This window comes from Sarcophilus harrisii, chromosome 5 (genome assembly GCF_902635505.1).
Source record: "Sarcophilus harrisii chromosome 5, mSarHar1.11, whole genome shotgun sequence".
Classification (NCBI taxonomy): Eukaryota; Metazoa; Chordata; class Mammalia; order Dasyuromorphia; family Dasyuridae; genus Sarcophilus; species Sarcophilus harrisii.
Window position 1 is genome coordinate 192,205,271 of NC_045430.1, and position 26,035 is coordinate 192,231,305.

The 26,035-nt window shown below is 42.0% G+C and overlaps 1 protein-coding gene across 1 annotated transcript in view; it reads left to right on the plus strand.

Annotated features, from left to right (window-relative positions):
- The first annotated feature begins 599 nt into the window (after nt 1–599).
- Nucleotides 600–26,035, plus strand: part of CLCN1 (chloride voltage-gated channel 1) — a 33,099-nt gene continuing 7,663 nt past the window's right edge. Inside the window, exons 1-20 of the mRNA XM_023504933.2 lie at nt 600–1,402; nt 7,377–7,506; nt 8,000–8,131; nt 8,504–8,632; nt 8,879–9,012; nt 9,233–9,310; nt 10,495–10,573; nt 15,703–15,828; nt 16,149–16,233; nt 16,428–16,529; nt 16,942–17,026; nt 17,283–17,432; nt 18,303–18,372; nt 18,577–18,687; nt 19,887–20,100; nt 21,075–21,208; nt 22,390–22,637; nt 23,681–23,783; nt 24,063–24,142; nt 24,361–24,399. Coding sequence (XP_023360701.1) covers nt 1,223–1,402; nt 7,377–7,506; nt 8,000–8,131; nt 8,504–8,632; nt 8,879–9,012; nt 9,233–9,310; nt 10,495–10,573; nt 15,703–15,828; nt 16,149–16,233; nt 16,428–16,529; nt 16,942–17,026; nt 17,283–17,432; nt 18,303–18,372; nt 18,577–18,687; nt 19,887–20,100; nt 21,075–21,208; nt 22,390–22,637; nt 23,681–23,783; nt 24,063–24,142; nt 24,361–24,399 — 2,409 coding nt within the window. The 5' untranslated portion in view covers nt 600–1,222. The remainder of the gene's footprint in view (nt 1,403–7,376; nt 7,507–7,999; nt 8,132–8,503; nt 8,633–8,878; nt 9,013–9,232; nt 9,311–10,494; nt 10,574–15,702; nt 15,829–16,148; nt 16,234–16,427; nt 16,530–16,941; nt 17,027–17,282; nt 17,433–18,302; nt 18,373–18,576; nt 18,688–19,886; nt 20,101–21,074; nt 21,209–22,389; nt 22,638–23,680; nt 23,784–24,062; nt 24,143–24,360; nt 24,400–26,035) is intronic.

Here is a 26,035-nt window from a genome sequence, read left to right on the forward strand (position 1 = left end):
TCCATTCCCTGTGAGGCTATACATACCCCAGATTGAGAGCCCCTTCTGCTCTACATCTCTACTTCTAATATCCCAATTTTGATCCTATTTCTCAGGATATCCTATTCCTTCTCTAACTAATAGACATCTCACAAGCTTTCTGAGAACACAGCCCTTCCCACTCTGGCTAACAGAATAAAGAACGTGACATTCATAAATCAGCCTAGGATGTGGGAGAGATCAGAGTCCAAGGTCATTATCCCTCTGTTTCCCACAGCCACTCCACACCTCGAGAGATAAAGGCAGGGACAAGGGAATGGCATCAGAGTAGCAATAGCTTTTACTGAACATAAGGATACTGTAGAAATACAGAGGAACAAAGGGACAGAAGCTCAAATAGACTGGAAAGGATGGAAAGATGGAAGATGTTGCAAAAGGAAAAAAGCCTTGGGAAAGATAGAGGGCTAGGGATGGGGAAGCAAGTAGAAATGGCAGAGCAGCACCAGCTCCTTTCCAAGGTAAGTGACTGGACTTTCTCCATTCACTGAGCCTCAGACTATTCATCCTTTCCCACCCACCTCTACTTCACCCTCCCCCCCCCCCCCCCCCCCCCCCCCCCCCCCCCCCCCCCCCCCCCCCCCCCCCCCCCAAGGAAGGATGCGAAATAGATTAGAAAGATAAAAGTCCTGAGCAAGACTTCATCCTGGCCTCCAAATCAGGGACAGATTTTTGCTTGAAAGAAGGAAAAACTTTCTAACAATAAGATCTGTTCCCAAATGGAAAGGACTGTCTGTGTGGGTGGTGCCTCATTTCTAGAAGTATTCAAGGAAGCAGAGCTGGATGATCACTTGTCAGGGACATTGTAAAAGATTCCTATTCAGGTATGAAGCAGACCAGTGATGAGACTGGATCTATGACGGGTATGTTTGGCTGGGAGAGCTGAAAAGAAGGAACATCTATGTCCTCATTAGTGTTAAGCTGGAGGAGGCACTTGGCAGTGGGATGGGGAAGGGTACTTTTCTCAGGGAGTCCCCTGTGGGCCCTTCCCCCCTCCTCACACCTGCTTTGACCCCAAGCAGATCAGATGTGGCAGTGGGGGGTCATGTGACAGGGGGTAGCTATAAATAGCAGGAGGGTGGGCATGTTGCCCTAGACTCCTTGGGGCCAAGTAGGAGGTGAGGTTCAAGGAACTCTTGGGGAATAGGGGACCAGTCAAGCCGGGGCCCAGCCCAAGGCTGGGATCATGGACCGTGCTGGGTCACAGAGACTAGGGGGAGAATCAAGCTGGTGGGGTAGTGCCCCTCAGTACCAGTATGTCTCATTTGAGCACTGCACCAGTTATGGCCTGCCCTCTGAGAACGGGATCCATGAGCACAGACCTCAGGGGAATACAGGCCCCCGGGCCAACATTCATCCTACACAGGTATGACAATGGGTTGGAGGGAAAGAAGGCTTTTGGGAGGGGGATGAGGTGAGAAGAAAGAAGAGATAAAAGATGCTAGGTAAAGGAGAGTTTGAGTAGATTTGGGGTAAGGAGGAAGGAAACTGGGCACAGACTAAGGGAACTAGGAGAATGGAGAAGAAATAGCAGAAAGTGGAAAGATATATCTTAAAACTGGAGATCTGGTTTTAAAAGCACTGTCTTACACAAGTAGAGATGGTTATACTGAGGCCAAAAGAAACAGATCTGTCTATAATTATGCACATATGTTCACATGTGAATTACCTAGCACATTGCAAAAATAGGCATGTTATTTCTTTACCTGCACACTCATGACTCCTCTCCAATTCTTCCCAGTCCTCTATATCATCATGTATACATCAGTATTTATTTCCCAATCTGTTCTCATTGTCTTACCTGCACACATACAGGTTCTTATAGAACATTTTGACTTGTACAGGGGCATGCATACGCACAGGCACACAACTACTTTCTGAATTTTATAAAAGTAGCCATGCTGCTGAGGTTACACTTACTCATGTGGGGACATGCTCACTGCCTTTACATCTACATACAAACATGCAAACAGATGTCTATGCAAGCCTTGGAAACTACTGTTACTTCTTATGGGTACCCCATTCCCAGGGGAAAAAAAAAAAGAATAGAGACGATTGGGAAACTGATTAAGGGCAGTATTTCAGATACATCAGTGTAGGATAATGTTGCAAATTGTTGCCGCATTTAAAGACGGATATCAGTTGTATACTTCTGTCTCTGAATTTAAATTTGACCTCAGACACTTACTAGTTGTATGACTAGGCAAGTCACAACCTTGGCCTGCCTCAGTTGTTCGTTCATCTGACAAATGAGCTGGAGAAAGGAAGGGAAAATGATCCATTATCTTTGCCAAGAAAAACTCAAATGGTTTTACAAAGAATTGGACATGATTGAAAAAAATGAACAACAAAAAAATCCATGGCATTGCATCTGGTGCTGTGGAAGATACCAAGATGTGACCCTTAGCCATGAGGAGCTTACAGTCTAGTTGAGAGAAACATATATATGAATTAAAAGATAAGACAAGACAGTATTGAAATATATAGTAAATATATAATAAATATAAAGTAAATATATAGTGTCAGAGGTTTAGAAGAGAGAGCCATCACTTGTGGCTGATAATTCTTAAGAATAATACATAAATTGGAGAAAGGAAGGTTAGGAGGAAACCTAGGAAAGACAGAGCAAAGATGGACATAGCCATAGAGAGGAAGAAATCAGGAGAGGTGGAAGAAACCAGCTTAGCTCTGAAATTTTCCTGGAAGAAACTGATTTTTCAAGGAAATATGACTGATTAAAGAAGGTAGAAAGAAATGGCAAAAACGTGGAGGAAAGGGATTGCAGGGAAAAAAATGGGAATGGGGTTCATTGAGGAAGAAAATATATTAATGAAGGACATGTGGGAAACATGTCAGAAAAAAAGGAAGTCAATAGAGAAATTATTTCGTGGGAATTTTGTTGCACTGGGGAAGGACTGAAAATTGAAGAGGGTGGATTGTCCAAGTGTTATGGGAACTGGACTCCCACAGTTACTGATTATGGAAATTTGTCAGGGCCTCTTGAGGCCAGACTGTGAGCTCTGTGGGGGCACCTGCATAACAATCAGTGATGTGGTAAACTCACTTTGGTGTTCAGGAAAGAGGAAAGAAACAGTCATTAGTTAGAAAGATGTGCTTGCCTCAATGTTGGGGAAGGCTCAGAAGAAGGGATATAGATTCTACTGTCATACTGATCAACTTAAAAATATGTTTGAAAACCCATCTTGTGTCCAAGAAGATACAGTTTGTGGAAGAGACAAGAAAAGCCTATTTTAAATATTAGGGAACACTACAAGGCAGAAAATGATAAACTGTGATACTAGCTAAAAGTGTTTTTGAGCAGCTAGCAAGCTGCAGAGCTTTACCTAGTTATTAAATGTATAATCTTCTCTGAGCCTTAGTTTCCCCATTTGTAAAACTAACTTAAATAGCTGCCCCTACTTATGGCCTACAGTGATATCCTGGAGGAGATCTAATATGTCAAAATGCTTTATAAACACAGTGAAGCACTTTAAATTGTCAGCCATTACCAACCATGTGACTGAAAATGCTGAGATTCCTTTTGACTTTGAAATGCTGTGATTCTGTAAGTTGAAATGTGAAAGGGGGCTTCATGGAGAATGGTTCTACTTCTCCTGGGGCTCTTTCAGCAAGGGAAATAGCCCAAAGAAAAACTTTTGGATGGGAAGCATGACATTGCAGGAAAGAAGAAATGGACTTGTCCAGGAATGAAAGCACAAGCTGCTAAGTAGTGAAGCATACCAGAAAAGAGGTAGGGTGGCCTGAGATCCTAAAAGGCCTTGAAAATACGGCTGGAGTTTTTATTTCTCCTTTTCTCTGTCCTCCCCCCCTCTCCTCTTCCAGCCAAAGAGTACATATTTAGCTCTTTTAATCTCCTCCCACCCAAGGTCTGATGTCAACCCTCCCTCCCTCTAGTACACACCTACTTCCCCCTCAGCCTGGGACCCAGGGGAAATCAAGCATCAGGGCCAATGAAAGTTAAGCAGCTAGCCTTGGCTTTGCTGGCTTAGCAGCTGGTGAAGGCACTGCCTTAGAATTTAACCCCAATGCAGAGAATGGGATACCCCTAGGAAGGGTCTCTGTCTGGGGCCTGGAGCTAAAGTTTCCAAACTTAGTGGCTTTTATTGTGAAACCTAATCTCCCCTACCCCAGGCTCCCAGAACCAACCCTATGGCCTAACATCACCCTGGTCTCAAGAAGTGGTTGCAGAAGGAGTGTCATAGGGTCTATAGCTCTTCACATATACACGTTTGACACTAGGCTGGTAGATAGGTGGTTTGCTGAACAAAGCCCCTTGGTCCTTCTCTGAAACCTCATCACATCTGATGGATGGTGTAATCTTTGGGGTATAGGGTTTCTAGGCTATGGAAATCCCTACCATCAACCCCAAGTCCATCTCTGCTTATCTTACTCTGGAGACAAGTGAATTGACAACTGTGGAACTTGTTCTTGTGTTGAGTTACTGATTCCTCAGGATAGAGAGAGAGGGATGGGAAAGATGGAGTGGAAACAGAGAAGGAAAGTGGGTGGGTGGGGCCAGCTTCAGTGAGGGAAGCACCCATGACCTATCTCTGCTTTGATAGGACAACTAGGGCTGTATACACCAAGACAGAAGTAATACAATTTTATAAGTCAGGATGGTCTGGCAGAATAGGATAGTAAGATGAGGAAGGGTCTTGAAGGATTCTGTTAGAAGAGGAGCTAGGGAGAAGCTGGTGTTTTAATATTATGAATTAATTACATGTAAAAGTACCTAATATTAGACTGAGAAGTCATAGTTCCATGTATTTTGGATCATGAAATAAGGCTCTAACATTCAATGCTTCCTGCCTTGTTCATTCATTTCAGTCATGTCTGACTCTCCATGATCCTATTTGAGGTTTTCTTGGCAAAGATACAGGGGAGTGATTTGTCATGTCCTCATTTTGCAGATGAGGAAACTGAGGCAAACAGTTAAGTGATTTGTCCAAGGTCACACACCTAGTAAATGTCAGACTAGATTTGAAGTCAGGAACTTGAGTTTTCCTGGCTCCAGTGCTCTAATCCTGCCTTATGCCAAAACAAAAAGAAATTGGGAGATGGATAACAAAAGCATAGTGTATAGACAAAGATGATGGTGGAGGGACAAAAGCAGGTATAAGAAAGATAGAAGCTAGAAGGCTTGAAATAAGTGGAGAAGAAGAAATTAGAAATGAATGGGCAGAGGCTAAAAGGGGACAGTTAAAAGATGGGAAAAGAGAAGTAGAGAATAAAAGATGGATAGAAGGATGAATGATATCCCCAACTTCTGATGCCTGCTTTTAAAAAGTGAAAAAGCCTATACTTCCAACTTCTTTTTCTGTGGGTGGCTCTATCTCTCTCCATCTGCCTCAGTTCATCATATATTAAGTATCTACCATGTACAAGACACCATCCTAGATGATGCAGACAAAGACAAAATAATTCAGTCTTTGCTCTCTAAGACAATGGCAGAAATTTTGGTTGTATACTCCATAGGTAATAAAAGAAATTATGACTCTCATCTACAATATATGTACATTTATTTATAAATCATATGCTTTAGCTGCTGTTCCAATATTTTGGTATAAAATGTATACAGAATAGAAATAAATAACAATATTTTAAATAATTTTTGTGTGATTTCTTTAAATAATACCAAAATATTTTGCTCACTGAAAAATTGAATATACACCATTATTTTAGTAGATTTTTCTGATTAACACTTTATGATATAGTGATTCAATGGTCTGGGTCTACTTCAGTTTATTGATTCTTAATAACATAACTGGAAGAAGATACCTCATGATGATATATAGAGCCAGGCATAGTGCTACAATTGAGGTTGAGTGGTAGAAACTTGAGTTTTGAACTTATGAGCTGCCTAGCACTAAACTAATTGGGGTCCACCCTAAATTCAGCATTAAAATGGTAATGCCCATGATTAGAGGCATCAGATTTCCTATTGAGAATGCTAAGTGGTTAAGTGCCTAGAATGCTGGAGTTGAAGTCAGGAAACCCTGAATTCAAATTTATTTTCGGATACTAGCTGTATGACCCTCGGCAAGTGACTTACTCTTTGCCTCAGTTTCTTCAAGTGTAAAATGGGCATAATCACACCTATTTGTAAGAGTTGGGAGGATCAAATAAGACTTTTTAAAGCACTTAGCATAACTGTCTGGCACACAGGTACTATATGTTTATTCCCTTTCCCTTTCCAACTCCCAACCTCCTTCACATATCCAAGAAAAAGTGAAATACCCTTTCTTGGAAATGGAGCAGGTCAAAGTTCTCTGGCCCTTCAGTAATAGGATTAGGTCTGTGAATGCTGTTGTATTTCTAGCCTCGATGAGACTCAGTCTTAAATAATATAAATAAAAGTTTGAAAATTTAAAAAAAAAGATTTGTAGGTCCAATGAAAGAGACATTTTGTTGCTTAAATTTAACTAAATCAAAATACCCATTTTCAGTCCTATCCAACCATTACTCTAAGATTTCAGCCAAGAAATTTGCATCATTAGGAAAATGGTCTATGGTTTCTGAAGGATAGATCTGAGGCCCAAAGGGTGACAGTACTGGGTAGGGAGAAGAGATTTTATGAAGCCCAGATAATTCCTGATTTCCTTGTGGTGAGTGAGCTTCTCACTTGCTTCCAAATATAATGATGTGGGTTGAGGGATTATTGTTTTGTTTTGGTGGGTGCTGGAGTGTGTCTGTGGGGGAGGGTGTCTTAAGAGCAGGTTGAAGAACCAAGAGAACTCTGTATATGACTACTTGAGCACCAAACCCAAAGATAGCCCCTAAAACATTGTTTGACCTCTTGCTTGCTGTAGATTTTTCTGGTCTATTATAAACCTCTCTATTTTTTTTCCTTCTGAGGATAAGATGGGAAAGGGAAAGAAGAACCTGAACAGATAGGAAAGGGCAGTTAAGTCCAGTTCAGGGAAGATTTGTGCAGCTGCTGCTGCTACTGCTGCTAGTGTACTAGTAATGGAGTTCATGTCAAGCTTGAGCACTAAACTAATTGGGGTCCACCCTAAATTCATCATTATCAAGACTGCCTGAGGACCAGTGGGAGGCTGCCTATCAATGTCCATGATGGATACTGGCAGGAGAAAGGATAACCAGAGTTGGATGAGCGTTGCCATTATGTTGAACTATTTTGTGGCTCTCCTTGGTTCTAATTCCTGCCACAACCATCCTGCTGGCCTTCAACCAAATGGATTATTATGCATACCCCCAGGAATGCTGTGAGGACCAAAGCACAAGGAATTTATATACTCACTTTCTGTTTTCTCAGGTGAAGAGCAGAAACTAATTTGCTTCTTTCTTCTCCTACCTAGCTCTATGGCTACCACCCTGAACAACCCTTGGATTTCTCTGGCAAGGAAAAGAACATGGCAGGTCCCAATCAGAAGGCCCCCAGCTCTGCCATAGACAGCAGTGAGGAAGATCACCATTCCAAATGCCAAGGTAGTAAGGACTGAGGATCAATGGAGGTACAGAAATCAGGGGCAAGAGCATCATAACCAGCTTTAGAATCTAGATTTCTTGATAAAACATTCAGAGCTTTCCCCACATACCTAGCATTTACATAGGGTCTCCTACGTGCTCCACTGTGATAAGTACTTTATAACCATTATATCTTTATATTTTTATGATCATTATTTGGGGCTTTCCCAATAATCCTGCGAAGTAAGTGCTATTATCCTCATTTTGCAGTTGTGGAAACTGAGGCAAATAGAGGCTAAGAAACATAACTAAACTCACCCAGGTTGTGTCTGGGGTACAGTTGACTTCAGGTCTTCCTGATTCCAGCCCTGGTTCTTTATCCACTGCGTCACCAATAAGATATCTGTAGCATCAAAGACAGAGAATGACACTGAAGGCAAAGCACAGGAGGGATCTTTGGAACTCTTCCAGGTGACTATTTGAAGCTGATCACCTTGATCTTCCTCTCCCTCAGACTGTGCCCATCGAATGGGACAAATCATGCGAAGGAAATTGGGAGAAGACTGGATCTTCCTGGTATTGCTGGGATTAGTCATGGCACTGGTTAGCTGGAGCATGGACTATGTCAGTGCCAAGAGTCTGCAGGGTATGTCAGACCCCTTGATCACATTTTAGAACCTGACCCTCAATTCTCTCAGTTCCTAATCCCTGGATCCTTAATCTCTTTCTGGGATTTTCCCATTCTTCCCATCCTCTCTCCAGATTTGAAGGGGACAAGATGATTCTAAGATCTCTAATTTTCTATGCTTTTTGGGTCTCTGATCCAAGATGGACTAATATCATGGGTGAGGAAACTTCTATCATAAGTTGAGGGTCTAGCACTGCTCTCTCCTGTCCCTTTAAATCCCTGACATCTTTTCCATGTCAGTATCTCTCAAGCTGTGGCTCCCTTTTTGTTTACCAATCTATGTTTATTGGTCTGTTTTCCAAATCTGATGGCCTGTCTCTGCCTCTCCAGCCTACAAATGGACATACTACCAGATGAAGCCCAACCTTGCCCTTCAGTTCCTGGCCTGGGTCTCATTCCCACTCACCCTCATCCTCTTCAGTGCCCTCTTTTGCCAACTCATTTCCCCACAGGCTGTTGGTAAGATCTTCCCATCAGACTTTTATTTCAGCTCTTCCAAAAATTTCACCCCATGGATCTGTAAGTCATTAATAAATAAGAGCTCTTGCTTCTCCCCTTTCCTCAAGCTCATCCCCCAGTTTCCCTGATCTATTCCCTGACTAGTCCCTCATGACTAGACTTCTTACCCCATCCCTCTCTTCTGGCTAGCACAACCTCCCAAAATCTCAGGGCCAGCTTGTCTTAGTTGTCACTCTCCATGTACAGGCTCTGGAATCCCTGAGATGAAGACCATTCTTCATGGGGTGGTTTTGAAGGAATATCTCACTCTCAAGGCCTTTGTGGCCAAGGTCATTGCACTGACTGCTGGCCTAGGAAGCGGCATCCCTGTGGGCAAAGAGGTAGGCACAACTGGTGGTGGGGTGAGGCCAAAGAAAGAGCTGTGAAGGGGTGGCAGAGGCAAAAAGTACCTAACTGGAGGTTGAGGTATCCTGAGGACTTGAGGTATAATAAGAAACATAGGGAACAAGCTGAGAGTGGAATTTTTAGGCACTAGATATTGTCCACCATTAACCTCTGGACCTCTTTCTCCTTCCCTTTTGTTCATGATTTTCCCCTCAGGGCCCATTTGTGCACATTGCCAGTATCTGCGCTGCTGTCCTAAGCAAGTTCATGTCTATGTTCTGTGGCGTGTATGAGGTAAGGACTGGGAGGAAGGATGAGGAAGAGGCCAGCTTGAGAACGGCTAGCTGCTATGATGGCACCAGATAAATATAGGGGAGGGGGAGAGGGAAGCATTGCCTTTGCTCTGAGCTGCCCATGATGCTAGGTGGGGTATTGGGGAAGGGGAGGGAGAGGCACTGCACTAACCCAGGCCTTACCCTCAGAATTTGTGGCCTTTTGAACCATCATACTCCTCCTGTGCCCTAGCCTGTACCTGTCCTCATGCCTGTTCTCTGTCCTTGTGACCCCATGCCGTGTCACTTCCCAACAATCCCCTTTTCTTCCCTCTCCTCCCTTATGCTGCCCTATCACAGCTCCACCCTGTTTCCCTCCTGTGCCACCTTGTTGTGGACCCTCCCCTTTGTTGGTCCTTCTCCCCTCTCCTGCCCTCTCCTGCCTGCTTCTCTGTTGCAGACCGTGCCTGGGCAGCTTGATCTCCTGGTGTCAGCCTGTGCAGTAGGCGTGGGATGCTGCTTTGCGGCCCCCATTGGAGGCAAGTTTTACTTCCTCCCTTACCCTGATTGCATTGCTTGAGCAAGATTTGGGAAGGGTGTAAGGGGTGTAGCTTTAGGGTAAGGCACAGAGGATGATGTACCAAAGGCCTTGATCTCCATAGCAGGGGATAGGTAAGGGAAAGGGTTAGCTATTTAAAGAATAACTTGGACCTCCAGCCAAACATCAGCACTTCCATCCAGCCAAGGAGAGTTTCCTGAGGGGCATTGTGAAGTTGCTTCCTATTTCTCATAATCCCAAGAGTGCTTGCTCCATCTGAAGTCACTCCATGTGTCTCTCTAATGTCTATTGCTGATCTGGCTGGACCGGATTTCTTTGGGTGAACCTAGCGGGAGGAGCTGGTTATCACAGCTTGACTACTTTTTCTAGGCTTTCTGAACTGTTAAACATCTTTTCCTATTTCTGGTGATATGCTATGAGAGGTCTCTTCCTTTGTGTCAAATCTGCTGATTTTTTGCCACCTTATGGCAGTAAGGTTTCAAGAGTCATGAGGACTGATAGATGAGGTTGATAATCAACTTCAGCCCCATGACTCAGGCCTCTCTCTGCCCTGTTCCTCACCAAACGGTGTTTTTCTGTCTCTGTCTGTCTGTCCATGTCTTTCTCATCTCTCCTATTGGTCCTTTCACCTGTCTCTTCCCCAGTAGCAGCCATACTATTACGCTGATATCCTGACGGTGGGCTGTGCCGTGGGAGTCGGCTGTTGCTTTGGGACACCACTTGGAGGCAAGTGATTGCTGACATACTATTATCTCTCTAACCGAAGTTTCCAACTTCCTTTCCCTTCTTCTGTTACCACTAGTGTTAGGAAATTATGAGTGTTTTTTATTTGGGGGGGGGGCAGGGGTTGTAAGACATATAAGCCATATAGAGTGTGTATGTATATATGTATCTAAAGCTATGTAATGTGTGTCCATACTAGATGCTGGCAAGAATAAAGATTCCACACATATTATTCCTGTGAAGTCCCCTGTCCTAGTTCCCCTTTAGTCCCCTGCCCCTGCTGCCCTTTAAAAATCAACAATTCCAACCCCTTGCTTCTAACCATAATAATTATTCTTAGGCCTGCTATCATATTGCTTATCCTCTAGAGAAATTTGCCAGCCTGACTCATACTTTCTTGCTAACAGGAAGTTCCTCTTTCTACCTAACCTCAATTCCTCTTTGCTGCAGTATAAATCCTTCACTAGCCAGAGAAAAACAGCTGGTTATCAGTCTCTTTATCAACCTCTTAAACATACAAATCCAGAAATGCATTGTTCTAGTAGGTTCTTCTCAGGTACTCAGAGTCATCATCCTTTCTCATTTTCAAATATAGGCACTGGTTTCTTTGGTTCTTGTCTAGATATTTCTTTTCCTTCTGTGAAAGTTTTCAGCAGTAATACTCAAAGAGGAGGCTAGATTTTCCTGCCCTACTTTTGAAAAAATATTATTTGGACTTATGGGCAAAAAGAGGAACAGCCCAAAATAATATGTTCCTGCCCAGAATTATACTCTGGCTTCCCCAGGCAGCAAGAAATTAGTGTTGGGGTCCCAGGACTGGACCAAATAACTTAGCCCTTTTACTGGAAGCTCCCAAATTGTTTTGCATTATCTTTTCAAAATTTAGAAACTCAGGTGGTCTTTGCTTAAATGATTGAGTCATCTTAGATGAAGAATGAAAGGTAACTGCTTGGGAGTTCCAGAGCTGAGCTTAGCTTGTTCCTCACCTATTAGGCAAGCAGTTTCATTCACATATTTTTTAATAGCGAGTAACAGACTAATCAGTGAGGCCCAGAGAAAGAAATAAAAGCACTTGTACAAGTTTGCCCAGTATATACACATAGTAGAACTCAGAACCAAAGTCATTCCCATGGATAGAGAAAATAGATTTTATCAGACTGAACATTTCTTTGAAAAATCACTCTTTCCAGTAAGATTTTGACTTGTAAATTTTAGAGAAAAGAGGACACGTCTGCAAAACAGTGATGAAACAATAGCAAATTGGAGGGACAAAACAGAGGAGAAAAAAAAAGATACATATTCCCTGAGGATGAGGCATTGGGCTAAGTGAATCTCTAAGGTCCCTTCCAGCTCTCACATTCTACATCTAAAATGTCAGCAGTATGAGGCATCTTTTCCATTATGTAAATGAAATCAGTGCTTTCAGTCAAGGAGCCAGTTTTCCCAAGGTTAAGATGGCTAAGGTGACCTGGATCAGGAAAGGAATGCTAAAGACAAAAGCTTAAAGAGAATGACAAATATGTATGTGTTTGTGTGTCCGTACTTATATCTGTAGATAAGGTAATTATTCTATGATAATTCTAATTTAAAAATATTCTTTAGCCCCACTGGATACAATATTAAAGAATAAATAAAGGTTCATGTGGGAATAAGATGTGAAACACCAAGCAAGTACAAAGATGTGTGCCATATAGCTGTGTATGCCCCTCCCAAGGTCTGGGAAGAATTTTGTATATTTTTTCCTCTGATTCAGGCTTATGATCTTGTCAGTGTAGGGAACTTGGCTTCGAGAAAAATCTCTCTGGCAATGCACATCTGTCACTGCAGTTTTTGGTCCTAAAGAGTTATCTGGAAGTCCTGGAGATGGTAAATGACTAGCCCAGGGTGCAACAGCCAATATGTGTCAAAGATAAATCCAGATCTTCACTCTAAAACTTTTTCTCTCCACTCTAATCATGTTGCCCTTCATAGTGCTTTACCCATGATTGGCCTTAATAAATAATTATTAAATCAACTTTGTCATACTAAACCAAAACTCTATCCTAAAAAGAATTGTTTAATGTCCAGGGGGCACAAATTCATTAATTAAGGTTCTGTTTGCATTTCTGCTGTCAGTTTCAGTCTTTGTAGTCATTAGTGTCTGTCAGTGATTCTGAATTTCTCTAAGTCCCTTAGAATCTGCCTTCTATTCTCCCTACATGAGCCTTTATTCATTTATAGGTATCTAGTGGGCCAAAAGAATAATGCTGGAATGGAGTTTGTTGGTTTGTTGTTATAATATTGCAGTTGTATGAAATGAAGAGATTTGCCTTTTAACAAGAAGTCTTAATTTCAGCATAAGGATTCCTCCCTCCCTCTTCCTTCCCCCACTGGAATGAGCAAGGAATGTTCTTTTCCTTCCTGTAGATTAGTACATGGCAAAGACCCAGCCCATAGGGAGACACAGACTGCAGCAAGCTATTCCTAGCATAGGATATTGGAGGCATCCAACTGTCAGTTTTGAGAAGCATGCTAAGGTGCCTCATGGCCCTAGAATGAGCACAAATATAAATGACATCACTAATACTATAAGAAAAAAAAAATCAGACTTAGAACACACACACACACACACACACACACACACACACACACACACACTTCACCCAATAGATATGTCCTCTCTTGAGTTCTTAGATAAAAGTGTAAAAATAGTGGTCATATAATCCCAAATGATGAATGATTCCCAAACCAATTCCTATATGTTATGTTTTGGGAGCTCATTTCTAATTAGAATCAGTTTAGATTAATGTTAAACTTAGCTTTCATGTCTTGAAAGGACACAATGACTAACAATAGAAATGTCCTGAAAGTGAAGTGAGGAAAAAGATGTCATAAGGTGACTTGTTGGCCAAACATGATCAAAAGAATCAGTCAATTTACAATTGGACCATCAAAAGTGAACTATCTCTAGTGCTAGTAAAGGAAAGAAAAGGAAGTTGCTTTGCCTGATTTCTCAAGAGCACTATTCTATCACTAGCTCTACTGGGTAAAAAGGCTTCCATCGTGATTAGATGTCTTAGTATCTTAGAAAATTTTGCCCTGGAAGAGATCCCTGTTACTATCTAGTTCAATCCTTTCTTTTAGCAGATAAGGAAACCGAGGCCTAGGGAGGCTAAAAACCCACAGCCACAGAATTTAACAAGTGTCAGAAGCAGGATTTCAGATTAGCTCCTTCCTGACTTTAAAGTCCAGTGACCTGTCTATTCTGCCATACAAATTGTCATCTATACTATGGCAGACCATGGACCCGCCTGGAAATTATGATATGAAACTGAAGCCAAGAGAAGGAAACTTGAGCAAAGAACAATTCACTCACAATCCCAGAGATAAGTAAACAGCAGAGCCAAGATTTGATTGTGGATCTCATTCCAATGACTCAGATTCTAATAATTGTTCCACAGTACCAGATTGCTTTGTTAAAATCCTATTATGTTACTTGAAAAGGGGTAATACATAAAGATTCTGTCCTCTTCACAAAAATTATTTATTAGCTAGCTGTCAACTGTCAAAGCCAGGTAGACTGAAGAGTATTTGGTGAGATAGAAGGAGGTATGCAGGGGGAGTAAAGAAAAATGAGCAGTCAAAAAATAACTAGTGTTGCTTGAAGGAAGTAGGCCAAGTAGAAACTGTGGGGAGTTGCTAGTTGGGCATTAGTTACCAGTATAAGGAGTGAAAAGCAGGATGCTTGGTAGTTTCTGTTTCTGAAGTACTTTAAAGTTGACCAAGCATACTACATTGTCTGCTTCTTTCAGACTTTGCCTTCCGAATCATAAATTTGTCCAGAGCTAGTCGTGTTTTCCACCCATCCTGTTTGTCTAGGGTCTCAAATCACAGTTTTGATAAAGATGAAGTTAAAAAAAAAAAAGCACTAAAAAGACTTCTTTGGTGTCTCTATTATGAGTTTGCTCTCAATTCATCTCATCAAGGCCCAGCATCTTCTTTCATCTTTTCCATTTATAGAATTTTTAAAAATCCTGTTGTAGTGTCTGTGAATTGCATCTCATGCCAGCATCTCTTACATTTTCCCTTGTGTTTTGTTTGCTTTTTGTTCCTGTCTCACTCTTGGTAGTATTCCTAACCTGGGATTAGATAACTAAACTGGGATTAGATAACCCTGTTAGGGGCTCCTATGAGCCCCACCTCTTTTTGGAACAGGCATGGGCTTGTCTTGTGGTATTCATCTCTCCTTTGACCCTGGACTTCCCTGCCAAAGAGCTTTTTTCAGCTAATTCTTGAAATGTTTTCTCCTTCCATTCCCTATTCTTATTCTCCACCCTTCTTATTCTCTTCCTCTTCTCTTTCCTCCCGTCCCCTCTTCTCTCCACCTGTTCTCTTTTTCCCCTCCTTTCATTTCCTCTCCATCCTCTTTATCAAAATGATTTATTCCTAATCATTTTCATCAAATTTCTGCCTAGACAGCTGCCCGCATGGTACCTTGAGTCTTGTGCCTAGTGGCTGTCTTTAGTAGAATTCTCATAATTTTGGAACTTTGGCTTTATAATTCTGTTCAGGGCTTGGATGTATCCTAAAGAACCTTACTGATTCACTAGAGAGTTTATCTAGGAGTTTTCTCTCAGACCAACGTGGCAAGCCAAGATTGGGGGAAGGAGGGAGATTGGTTGAGAAAATTCTCATTCCTTCACAAGGATCACTTTTTTCCTCCTTACCATCCTCATTACATTCAGGAGCATAAGTAGGACATTCTCCTGAGAAATATAATATGGAAAGTGTAACTGAACTGGGAAGAAAGCATTGGGTGCTTCTAAGTGAGTGAGTGGCTCCCCATACTTTAATGTAGTCATGACTACTTCTTCCATGAGTGTTGAAGAATGGAACCCACAGCTGCTTTTACCTCTATATTCTGCTTACTCTGTTCCTGCATTTTGGGTAGTACCACGAGAATGATTTGTAGAATTTCAGCAGGGCTTGGCATTGTGCTTAAAAAAAAAAAATAAAAAAAACCAAGGTTCAGAGAGGCTGCTGCTCTCTCCTCCTTCAATATGCACATTTACGGCAGAAAATCCTTTGGGCTCTGGGTTGAGGTTATCAGATCATTTTGATCTGGGCTAACACTGGACCCCATAATTCAATAGGAGTGCTATTTAGCATTGAAGTTACTTCCACTTATTTTGCTGTCCGGAATTACTGGCGAGGATTCTTTGCTGCTACATTCAGTGCCTTTGTCTTCCGTGTCCTGGCAGTGTGGAACAAAGATGCTGGTAATGGGGATGAGGGAAGGGTAATAGGTCTGTGGGGGTAGTGTGTAGAACAAGGATGCTGACAATGGGAAGGATGCTCAGGGGAGTCTTGTGAGACTTTTAAGTGGGACAAATATGTTATGAAAGGGGGAAAGAACAAAACTCATAAATTTAGGACTTAAAGGAAAGAAAGGTGATGAGAAGGGGAGACAAAGGGTCTGTGTGTTACAGTATAAAGGAGGCATAAAGGAGTTAAGAAGTATCTTAATATCCTAGACACTGAGTATCTTCCTGTCAATTGAGTTTTTGTATCATCTCTCCCTCTCCCTGTTCCCCTACAGTTACTATCACAGCCCTGTTCAGAACCAACTTCCGAATGGATTTTCCTTTTGACCTACAAGAGCTTCCTGCTTTTGCCATCATTGGGTCAGTGTGACTAAGTAGTGGAGGGAGTGAAGAGGGAGATGGTGAGGGACGGGGCTTAAGAGGAGGCAGGGGAAGGCCTGGGGGGAAGGGCCTTGAGGAGGAAGTCTGATGCTTCTTCCCTTTGGAGGCTGGGGGCATGATCCTTTGATTCTCTAAGTCAGGTTGCATCTTCCTAATTTCATGTCTTCTCCCAGGATCTGCTGTGGGTTCTTGGGTGCTGTGTTTGTCTATCTGCATCGACAGGTTATGCTGGGAGTCCGAAGGCATAAAGCTCTCAGCCAGTTCCTTGCTAAGCAGTGAGTCACTGCTCTCTAAAGGCCCACCTTCTAACCATGCTTGCTTTCTGACACCCTTTCTGCTCACTAGGAGCCACTCCTTCAGTGTCTCTGGAGGGCATTATGCACTTCCACAGCAGGACTTGGATTTCTATCCGGAAAGGAATTGGATATTTCAGATTGAGGGAAGGAGGGAGGAGGGAGGAGGGGCAGAATTAAGAGACATTTCTCCCATACCCAACCCAGTTCCTGTATAGCCTCTGTCCCTTTTGAAACCAGTCATTTTTGGGAGTAGAGAAAGATGGCCAGTCTTTTCCATTTGTAACCCATACCATCCCAACACTAAAATTTTATAACTTAGGATAAGATGGAGGAATGGGATCTTGGGAGGGGGCTGGGTTGGGGGCAAGTGCCAGTTCTGTTTCCTTTGCAGCCGCCTACTGTACCCAGGGATTGTCACTTTCATCATTGCCTCATTTACCTTCCCCCCGGGCATGGGCCAGTTCATGGCTGGAGAGGTTAGCTATGGGGAAACTGGGGAGAACCTTTAAAGTCAGTCAGGCAAAACTCAAGTTTAAGGGCTCAGGATATAGCTATTCCTTTTCCCAGGGGGTTCTTGAATACTCATTCCAGTCACTGCCCATGGGAAAAGTCTTGCCTTTGATCCTGAGTAAGAATGGATTAGATCCCTGGGAGGAAATGGGGGCTTTCCAGAGGAAAAAACTGACTTTTTAGAGACCACCTGTTCTATGCAGTTCTTCTCTTTATTAATAGCTTATGCCCCGAGAAGCCATCAGTACTTTGTTTGACAACTACACATGGGTGAAACATGCAGGTGACCCCCAGAACCTGGGTCGCTCAGCTGTTTGGATCCATCCCCAGGTCAGCGTCATCATAGTCATCTTCCTCTTCTTTATCATGAAGGTATCATTCCTTTGTTCTTCTAACCCCCTAGTCACCCAACCTTCAACCCAGTCTAGATCCCTAGCAATATAGGGGTAGGGACAGGCTGAAGAATGGTAGCTCTACTCCCACCTTCCTAAAAAGGCAAAAAGTATCAAGGATAATAACTTTTGCTGCCCTTTAAGAAGTAAACCATTGTTAAGGGAAATGTATGAGACGTGGGTAAACTGTGGAGTACACTTTGCTGCTTAGCAAATGACCATATTAAATCTAAGTTGATTATATTATTTTTCACAAAGTCATTCAGATTGTTCATCCCTTAGAGTTAAGAGTTTGTTTTATGAAGTGTAGAACAGATCTGAACAAAGGTAGACCCAAAAATTTCAAGCAGCTTTTCTGTAATGAACATTCTGAGTTTAAAGGATACAAGCGCTGAGGTTAGTCTTAGGACTATGGAAAAGGAAAAGTAATTCTGGTTGTTTTATGCCTTCTCCCAGTCCCATTCCTGATTGACTGTAGGAAATATAGTTACTTTCACTGAGAGAAATATGGTTAGATATTAGGAAGAACTTCCTGATGGGCAACATTAGGTCAGGAAAGGGAGGCTGAGAAATGAAGGAAAGTACAAAAATAGGGAGCAGATATTTCCGGAGTTCCTAATCTAGAACTATTTTTCCTGCTTCCCCATCCTCCAAAATATGTATTGGAGGTAGAAAAATGAACATATTAATTTCCTGAGAATTTAGAGAGTAATTGTGACTACTAAGAATGGAAGGGCATTTAGGAAAAGGAAAGGGGGGAAACTGGCAGGCTGGATCCAGGGAAAAGACTGTCTCAGCACTGGGGGAGGAAACCACCCTCTTCCTGCTCTGATATCTCTATCTGACCCAGTTCTGGATGTCCATTGTGGCCACTACTATGCCCATCCCCTGTGGGGGCTTCATGCCTGTGTTTGTTCTGGGTGAGTGCTTAAAGGGTTGCAGGAATTTGGGGTTCTGGGAAAGCGATGGAAAACTTGGTTTTGTGGTTCTGGGAATAGGGTTGAGCTTTTGGGCTTTGAGGAGTGGTTGGCTTGATTCTGGGAATCTAAAGGGTAGGAATTTTGGGTCTCCGGAAAGGACTCTAATATTCTGTCTCTCAATTGCCCATTCCATCTCTCACCCAGGGGCAGCATTTGGGCGACTGGTAGGAGAAATCATGGCCATGCTCTTCCCTGATGGGATCTTATTTGATGGGATCATCTATAAGATTCTTCCTGGGGGCTATGCAGTAATTGGTAAGACTCTTGCACTCTTTTTCCTCCCCAGATTTCCCTACCTCCACCTCCTCACACAATCAAATACTCTAAACTAAACCCAAGAGCTGTGTCATTAGCAATTAAACGCCTCCACTCTCCTCATCTAGTAACTATTATTGAACAATAATTCTCTAGCTCCTCAAACTTGGGGATTGTGTCCTAATAAAGGAGACATTCTCCACATGTCTTCTTTGTTCATCTAACCCAGAGACTTCATTGTCATTGGTGAGAATTTTTCTAAAGTCCCCCTATGCCATCTTTGGTGAGATTTCCCAAATAACTTTATCCTCTAAGCCAAGGCAACACATTTTTATCAGTGGAACTTCTTCCCTTCCTTATCTTCCTGCCTCCCCTACCCCCAATAGAAACCTAGGCCACTAGAGTCAGGAGACCAGAATTCAAGTTTCAGTTCTGCTACTTATTATGATCATACCAGTTATAGATTTAGGGTGAGATATAACCTTAACGATCATCCAGTTCAACCCCCTCCTTTTTACACATGCAAAGTCAAAAGAGATTGAGTGACTCACAAAGGCAGGAAAAAGCTAAGCTAGAATTTGAATTCTGATCTTCTGACTAAATTTAGTGTTTTTTTTTCACTATCCCAGCCTACCACTTATTAAATTTTCTGGGCTTCAGTTTCCTCATATATAAAATGGAGGGGAGGAAGAAAGAAGTGGAATTGACTAAATAATCAGCAGTTTTCATAATTCATGATACTATGAAAATTCCCATTTGCTAAAAATTCTCTGTTTCATCAAAGCCATGCAATTTCTAGAGCTATAATACCCACCTTTCAAAATGCCCAAGTCCAGGCCTCCCTCAGGAATATAAATACTAGCTACTGTGGCCTTCATAGTAACCATATTCACTCCTCTTTTGCCCCTCTCTGGGCTAGTCCCTCATAAGCAGTGATGACCCTTAACGTATCTTCCTCCTTCCTTTGTATCATTCTCTCATAAATTTCCATTTCTATGTCTCTTTCCCCCCATCAATGTTCTCTTTCATATATTCTTTAGTGTCCTATGCTGGCGGGATACTCCTCGTGTCCTCCAAATGACCCATTTTTATATCTTTTCCTACCGAAGGAGAGAGTCAGAAGGGAGGATTGATGTCATCTTCTTCCTAGAGTTGGACAGCATTGACCAGCATAGTACAACTCTATATTCCTAATCCAGGGGCAGCAGCACTTACTGGTGCAGTGTCTCACACGGTTTCTACAGCAGTAATCTGCTTTGAGCTGACTGGCCAGATTGCCCACATCCTACCCATGATGGTGGCTGTGATCCTAGCCAACATGGTAGCCCAAAGTCTACAGCCCTCACTCTATGACAGCATCATCCAGGTCAAGAAGCTGCCATATTTGCCTGATCTAGGCTGGAACCAACTCAGGTCAGGAAGAATAAGGAGGGGTAGGAGGGAAGGGGGAAACAGAGAGTAGATGAAGAATCCTTCCTGTGTGGTTTGTTTTGGTTGGTATTAGATTAGGTCTAATACAGAGAGAATGATTTTGTTATCATTGGGAAAATGGAACAATAGGGGGGTTCAGAGGCAGAAGAAAATATAGGCAGTTCCTGGTGCTCTGCAAAGGAGATTCCTAAGAGTAGTTTCATCAGGACTTTGGGGTTGCCCAGAACAGCTGAGAAGAGTGGCAGCTTCACTATTTTATGAAAACTGGTTTAATAGGAAGGATGTCAGCCTGTATATGGTGGTAGGAAGAAATGCACAGCACCAATCAGTGGAGAGAGTGCAGGCAGTTGATGCTTGAAAGTACAGTGACTATGGGGGCCCTGATGTTTGGTCCAGAGTCTTTCTTCCCTTGTGTTATCATTATGATGCACATGATCCTTGCCTATTTGTTGCTGTTCAGTTACTTCAGCTGTGTCTGACCCTCTGTCACTCCGTTTGGAGTTTTCTTGGCAAAGTTAATGGAGTTTGCCATTTCCTTCTCCAGCTCATTTTACAGATGAAGAAACTGAGGGAAACAGGGTTAGTGACTTGTCCAGAGTCGCACAGCTGGTATGTGAGACTGGATTTGAACTCAGGTTTTCTTGACTCTAGGCCCACCATACACCCAGCTGCTTCCACTGTTTATTAGTTAGTTTTGGTCTTTGGCTCAGGTTACTCCAGAGCCTACGTATAAGGTGAGAGCTCTGATCAGGTACATCCTAGGCTATTTCTTCGTATTTGTTGAGCTGATTCCTGGTTTTATGATTTTAGAGAAGAGTGCGCTTATATTCTTATGATGGTAAACTTCTTTGGAGGAGGGGAAGAGATAATGTTAGGAAAGGTGTTTGGTAGACTAGGCGTGGGAACTTGACAGATGGGACCACAGAGCTCACTCATTATGCCTTCTTCTTTAGCAGCAAATACACACTCTTCGTTGAGGACATTATGGTGCGTGAGGTGAAGTTTGTTTCAGCTTCTTGCACTTACCGGGATTTGCGAGCCCTGCTTCAGGCCACTACAGTCAAGACCTTACCATTAGTAGACTCCAAAGGTTAGTGGAAAGGAAAGAGGCATATTCCCAAAGGAGAACTGGGCTGGGAGGATGCCCTCAGAGAACACTTCTTATACTGAAAGGAATGTGTCCTTTTCCCCTTGAAAAATTCCTCATCTGATGAGGAGAACTCCCCAGCTTTAGGGAGAAAAATAGAGTTAGAATAAAAACACAAGAGGACAATACCAAGACAGGCAGTGTTACACAGTAGAAAGTTTTCTGGATTTTACCTCAGAGGGTCTAGGTTCATGCAAATCCCAGCTTTGTCACTTGCTCCCTGTAGCAAGGCATTAGGCAAGATATTTAAGATCTTTGGAACTAAGTTCCTCAATTATAAAATGAGGGGTTTGGACTAGATCACCTCTGAGGTTTATTCTAGCTCTAGAGCCATACTTCTAGAATTATGAAATATAGATAGTATAGTTCTGTTGTCTTGCCAAAGTTTGAACTTATAGTGTCTTCTAATGGGTTTTATTGTTTGGTGACTTCACATTTGCAACTTTATTATTAATAAACAATCAATATATTTTGTTCTTTACATCACCAAAATTGTTCCCAGTATCTCCTTCTTCCCAGAAAATCATCTATATAACAAAAATCCTTTATTCAATTTTTTTAATAAAGAGAGTAAAAGAAAAATCAGCAAACTCAATCAAAAAAAGTCTGAAAAAATATTCAATATACTGTACCTGTGGACTTTTTTTTCCCTCTGCAAAGAAATGGAGAGTGTTTTCTCATGTTTATTCTTTGAGGCTATGCTTGTTCTGTACAATTTTACAACATTAAATTTTGATTATCTTGTGGGCTTTTTTTTTTATTAATGCTGTAGTCATATATATTGTTTATAAACCATGAACATCAACTTTCAAGGTGTATAGACATTTTATATCAACTAAAATGAGGGTAAAGTACAAATTGAGGCTCAGAGAGGTACTCAAGTAAGTAGCAGAGCCATGCTTCAAAGACCTTCTGTCCTATCCAAATTAGTTTCATTTTCCACTGTAGCATGCACTGGAATCAGATGACATCGATCAAAAAAATTATTGGAATTGGGTTTTTTTTTTGTTTGTTTGTTTTTTATTAAGAAGGGAAGGGACATAACAGCTCACAAAAGCAACTGCTGGGCCTCCTTGGCTCATAACTTAACATTAATGAACTTATGGATCATGACTCTCTCCTAGACTCGATGATCTTGCTGGGCTCAGTGGAGCGATCGGAGCTTCAATCCCTTCTTCATCGTCACTTAAGCCCTGAGCGGAGATTGTGGGAAGCTCAAGAGATGGCAAGGAAGTTGGCAGAACTGCCCTTCAATGGGCAGGTGAAGCAGGCGGGTCAGGAATTCTCCCAGAGCCCTTCATCACAGGGCCGGCCACAATCCTTTGCCTTTGTGGATGAGGATGAGGAGGACGATATCACTGGAAGGACAGAGGTGACAAAACTAGAGAGACATGGGGAAAAGCAGGGAGATGAGGGTGACAAAGGGAAATCAGTCTGCAGGGACAAGCAGATGGGATTGGGTTTTTTTTTTTTTCCTCTTTTTTCTGGAAATGAGGGGACATAGCAACCAGAAAAAGGGTAATTGAAGGGTGGAGGAGGACATGAGAGAGAGAGAGACACAGAGAGAAAGAGAGGCAGAAAAAGAGTGAAGTTGATACTTAAGAGACCAGAGGCTCAAGACTCATAAGGGTTCTCTATAGCTAAGGTCTGGAAGACGGCATTTCTGAGACTTAATATTCTTTTTTTTTTTTTTTTTTTTTTTTTTTTTATTTAATAGCCTTTTATTTACAGGATATATACATGGGTAACTTTACAGCATTAACAATTGCCAAACCTCTTGTTCCAATTTTTCACCTCTTACCACCCCCCACTCCCTCCCCTAAATGGCAGGATGACCAGTAGATGTTAAATATATTAAAATATAACTTAGATACACAATAAGTATACATGACCAAACCGTTATTTTGCTGTACAAAAAGAATCAGACTCTGAATTATTGTACAATTAGCTTGTGAAGGAAATCAAAAATGCAGGTGTGCATAAATATAGGGATTGGGAATTCAATGTAATGGTTTTTAGTCATCTCCCAGAGTTCTTTTTCTGGGCATAGCTGGTTCAATTCATTACTGCTCCATTAGAAATGATTTGGTTGATCTCGTTGCTGAGGATGGCCTGATCCATCAGAACTGGTCATCATCTAGTATTGTTGTTGAAGTATATAATGATCTCCTGGTCCTGCTCATTTCACTCAGCATCAGTTCGTGTAAGTGAGACTTAATATTCACAGAAGATTAGGTTGGAGGTGATGACAAGGGGTATGAGTGCAGACAATACAAGAAAGACAGAGGAAGTATATGAGGCATAAGTATGATTAGACCGATTAGGATCCATCTGGGGTGTACGTGTGTGTGTGTGTGTGTGTGTACATGTACATGCACGCCTCCTTGCTAGAACTGATTCTGTTGTTTCTCACAGTTGCCTCCTCCTCCTCACCCTTTAACTGCTCCTTTGCCTCCTGAGGAGCCCAATGGGCCTTTGTCCCACCATAAGCTGCAACCAGAAGTGCAGGGTGCTACAGGTAAGGAACAGCTTATCTCTTAACTCAGCCTTCTTATGGCTACTTCCAACCTCTTCCACCTGCCCTAGGAGGGATGGAATATTCCTCTGAGTGGCTATCAGTGATGCAGGGAAGTTCTAAGGGAATGGGGAAGGGATTTTCTTAGTTGAGAAAATGGAGGGAGTGATTTTAAGAGAAAGCCATATGCAAGCATTGTCTAGAAGGACCTAAGGAAGGAAGCCCCAGAAACGGTATCAGTCATTCCCTCCTGCTCTGGCCCACCTGACTCCTTCTATTAAGGTCGAAGATTTCCCATCTTACGATCCCTGCTTCGCTGCTTACTGGGAAATAGCTTCCACACTAAGAAGAGAACATTTCAGGTAAAAAAAAAAATCTCTGAGAGAGGATCTCTGGGATAAGAATAACTACTTGGGGAGGTGGGGCAAGGGGGGTTGGGGTGGTAGACTTGGGGGGAGTGGTATTGTCTCCCAGGAAAAGGGTGTTGTGACCTGGAGGTGGGGACAGGTACCACTTATCTTACTTACTAGGTGGCCTCTGGGCCTAGAGGGAGCAGTGACCCAAAATTTAATTCTTTCAGGATCCCATCAACTTAGTGGACAACATGCCACCTGAGGAGGTAAGTATGGGATGTGAGTATCAATTGGACAATGAGGGATATGGGGAATAATAGTTTGTGACAGATAAGGAATAAAATAGGAGACATTATATTTAAGATAAGGAAAATCTGGGAATCAGGAGATTTGTGTTTTGGATTCTGTTGTCACTCTGAATGACATTAACCATCTTACTTTCCTGTGACTTGATTTTCTTTTATTTAAAACAAAGTTAATAACATCTGCCTCATTTGTTATGGGGCCAAAGGAAGTCCTTCTGATGATATTAAATGCCCAGCGAGGCCTCCCAGACCCAGGGCTAATTTCCTACTTTGTTCCCTTTTGAGAGCCCCAAGGCTTGGCTGGCTGACTGCCTTGGTGCACTGCCGCCCAAGCTCTCTCTGATGACTCATCCCTCAGGTAATCCTTGGGGAGTGATTTTCAGGAATGCTATCACTACAGGTTTAAAGAAAGAAAAAAAACCCCTTTACACATGAATACACATATACAGTAATAAAAATGTCCTAGCATTTTTCAGAGTTTATTGTATGGCTCAAAGGTGATAAAAGATGTGATAGGTTTTTCTTTGAAAATGTAAAATTATATGCAGGCAAAAGTGAAGTATTAGTTTGGGGGGCCAGGAGAATAAAAGAAGGAAGCAAGATTCCATTGGCATAAGGCTGGGAATTGTTTGAAGGGGAGATGAGCGACAAAGACATGTAGATAAGTTGTTTGTAGAGGCAGGATTACCATAGCACATATCATTGGATTTAGACCATAAGAAGTCACCAAGTTTAACCTCTCCTACCCCCCCCCCTTTTTTTTGAATAAACATACAGCTTTTTCATTGCTGAGAGTTAAGATTATGACTCCAAGCATGACCTAACTGATTTTCCTTATAAAATAATATTGAAATGTCCATCTTAAGTGCCTTTCTGATGATTAAATTAACACAGAATCTTCCCTTTCTTCCCCCAATCCTTTTCATGGCAGTGGCAGTGAGAAACTCATTCTGGTCAGCTACAAGGAAAGGGGACCAGTCTGGGGGAGACCTGATTAAGAGTGGTAAAGTAATATATCCAGGCTCACATAATTACAGTTTTAACCAATATATACTTTACCTAGGCTCAAATAGTGCCAGATTGTAGGTGTTAATAACTTAAACATCACAAAAGCTATGTTTAAACTAAAACTTGGGGAAGAACCTGAATGACTAAATCTCAGCTTTAAAATAATTCATAAAGATCCAAACCTTCAACAAAAAATCTTTCTACAATATAATTAGTCATCCCAACTTTACTTTGGATTTTTAATAAGGGGAACCTACCACCCTATGGACTCAAGCAGAACAGGCCTATTCTTTTATGGGTGAAATTCACTGAAAAACTCGAAGACAGCTACTTGTTCTTCCTAAGTTTCTCTTCTCCAGGCTAAAAGAACCTAAATCCTTCAATCAATCCTCATATAACATGAACTCCTGATACTTTCCTCTAGGTGGTCTCTTGCATATTAGTATCCTTTAAGTAACATACTTTGCAAACCTTAAAGAGCTATATCAATGTTAGTTTTTATTATTCTTGGAGCAATTAAGGACAGTAGATAAGAAAGTTGGACTCCTAAGTCAAGAAGACCTGGGTTTAAAAGCCTGCTTCAGACAGT